At 35.6% G+C, this 2,443-nt stretch overlaps 1 protein-coding gene across 1 annotated transcript in view; it reads right to left on the bottom strand.

The window, feature by feature from the left end:
• Positions 1 to 151: 151 nt before the first annotated feature.
• The window catches only part of PARP8 (poly (ADP-ribose) polymerase family, member 8), a gene marked incomplete at its 3' end in the record, with an annotated part of 53,789 nt that continues 51,497 nt past the window's right edge, over positions 152 to 2,443 (bottom strand). Inside the window, exons 21-22 of the mRNA XM_010289459.1 lie at positions 1,145 to 1,221; positions 152 to 221 (exon numbers count right to left, since the gene is read on the bottom strand). Of these exons, the coding sequence (XP_010287761.1) occupies positions 152 to 221; positions 1,145 to 1,221 (147 nt within the window). The remainder of the gene's footprint in view (positions 222 to 1,144; positions 1,222 to 2,443) is intronic.

Consider the following 2,443-nt stretch of genomic DNA (forward strand, 5'->3'; position numbering starts at 1 on the left):
AATATAAAGGTCAGCTATTAAGCAAGTACTCATACAACCACCAGTGGTCTCTTACCTAAAAACAACCAATAGTGGAACTAAAGGTCTCACTGATTAGCATCCAGTAACACTGTGTCCACGACTAAAAGTTTTTCAAGAGCTTTCCTCTTACCTTCACATAAGGCTATGCATTTTAAGTTACGGCTTTGCAAAAATTGTGACTGCTGTCCTTTCTTCTGTGACTGAGATGTAAAAACATGAGAAAACTTAATTAGTGCAGTAAGACAAACTGAGTGAGAAACTAACAAAGGAGAGGGCTGCTATTTTCAGTGGTTTATTAATGAGCAATGATAGAGGCAGTCTTTCTAAAACATTTCTTTTGTACTTCTAAATGTAATAGAATTTCTAAAAACATTTATATTATTTGTTTGGATTATTGTAGGAGGGATTTGAACTCCTTTATCCAGAAAGAAAAATTCCTAATTATTAGAGAATTAATAATATTATTAGAAATATCAGAGTGTTATTGACAAACAAATTGATAGCAGGAAAAAAAGAAAGGTGAATTTGATCACTGATTTTTTGACTGCTACCCTGATATTTTACTGGCCTTCCCATTTCTGAGGACTTCTGCTGTTACATACCAATCTCTCTCCAAAGCCAGATTATTCTGTAGCTTCTATGTGTTAACTATGAAGACAGAAGTAAGATATCTTTCTCAAAACTTAGCCCTACAACATAAAAGCTATGAGTTTGCTTTAGATACAGCAGACTTGTAATGGTTTAATGAAAAGGGAAAACTGACTTGCTATAAATGAAATGCTCCTCATTTTCCAGCAATAACCACTCTCAATTCCTTTTGCATCATTCTTCTCCAAGTCTAGAACTCAGAAAGCAAGGGCTTGCTCAAGGTCATAATACAATCTGTATTTCATTTTCATTCTCTTCCTAAATTCTTCTGCTTGGAAAAGAAGGGCACAAGACCTGCAGTGTAGTCCATAAATTGTTACTAAAAGCAGCTGATGTTTGCAGTGTCTGAAGTTGTTGGTTTCATTCAATAAAATAAAACTGTTAGGTTTCACAAAGGGAATATCACCTCCTTTTCAGCTATCAAGTTCCCAAGCATAAAACCATAAATCTTCCAGAGATGGTTGATGTACTGTACCTGTGATGTATTACTGCCCTTACTGCCTGAAGCTGGTTCATCTTTAGCTGACACCTTCTGCTGCTTCTTGTTCATCCCTAGGAATATTAAAATCATGTAACATACCCTGGCATATAAATACCATAATAACCAAAGTTACGTATGGAGAATGAAACAGGTAGCACAGTGGGAATCACAATCCTTTGCATGGCACCCAAAAAGCTAGTTAACTTTGCCATAGAATATCTCGATTTAATCCTGCAAATTAGCAGTATATCTGCATGTATTGCAAAGACCTTAGAAAAGCCAAGTTATCACTAAGTAGGTGCAAAAGCAGATAAACATGAGCTTAAATGCCACTGAATTCAGCTCATGAATGCTCTTCAGTGGTTGCTTATACGGGTTACATGCCAGCCTGTCTTGAGTCTAACCGACCCTATTCAGGCTGAAGTAACAGTCTGATTTACTATGAGTGGGCTAGTAAAATCACAGGAGAAAGAACTTTAGATATTAATCTTTAACACTTACTTAGACTTATTAAAAGTCTAATTAATTTCTAGGAGTAGTTAATTTATTTGAAGTTTTGAAGTCTAACTTGGTTTAATTAATTTATCTACACGTAAAAGTATTAAGTTATTTGTCAGCCACATCGGATCCAATTTCCATCTCAGAAATCTAAACACCTACATTTGTGCCTTAGATCTCTTTTATATTGCTCCTGATGATTTATATAAAATTCCTGTATTGTATGCTACTACAGGCTTCCTTGCCTTTCCAGTATCCCATATTTTTTGACAGTTTGCACATGCAGACTGAATTATGGGGAAGTTTAACTCTTTGAAGTAACAGGGACTGTAGGACTCCTCCGTGTTTTTTACTGGCATCATGTATTACATACTTCATAGGAACACAGGCCTCCTTTCTGAAGGAAACTGGATGGAAGGGACCAAGAAAAGTAGAGAGATGAGAAAAAACACATTGAAGCTGACAAAGCAGTGTTGTCCGAAAAGAAGGGCATTTTTTTAGATAATAGTACTGCAACCTGCACTTTTAGTGAGCACTAAAAAGCCTCCATACTCCTGTGATCTCTGAAAAACCAAAACTGCATTTAGAGATTATTGATATTGAAACTCATAAATACTTGTAAAAAATGCTGGGCTCTTGAAATGAATTGTGATATTACCTAAAAACACTGAAAATCAGAAAGCATAACTATGACTAAAATTCTCAGAATTATCTACATCCACACAAACACACATTCAACTATCCCAGCACTTTCATATGTGAGGGAATGGTAAATACAACACACCTAAGGGAAAG

Source organism: Phaethon lepturus, unplaced genomic scaffold (genome assembly GCF_000687285.1).
Source record: "Phaethon lepturus isolate BGI_N335 unplaced genomic scaffold, ASM68728v1 scaffold9116, whole genome shotgun sequence".
Taxonomy (NCBI): Eukaryota; Metazoa; Chordata; class Aves; order Phaethontiformes; family Phaethontidae; genus Phaethon; species Phaethon lepturus.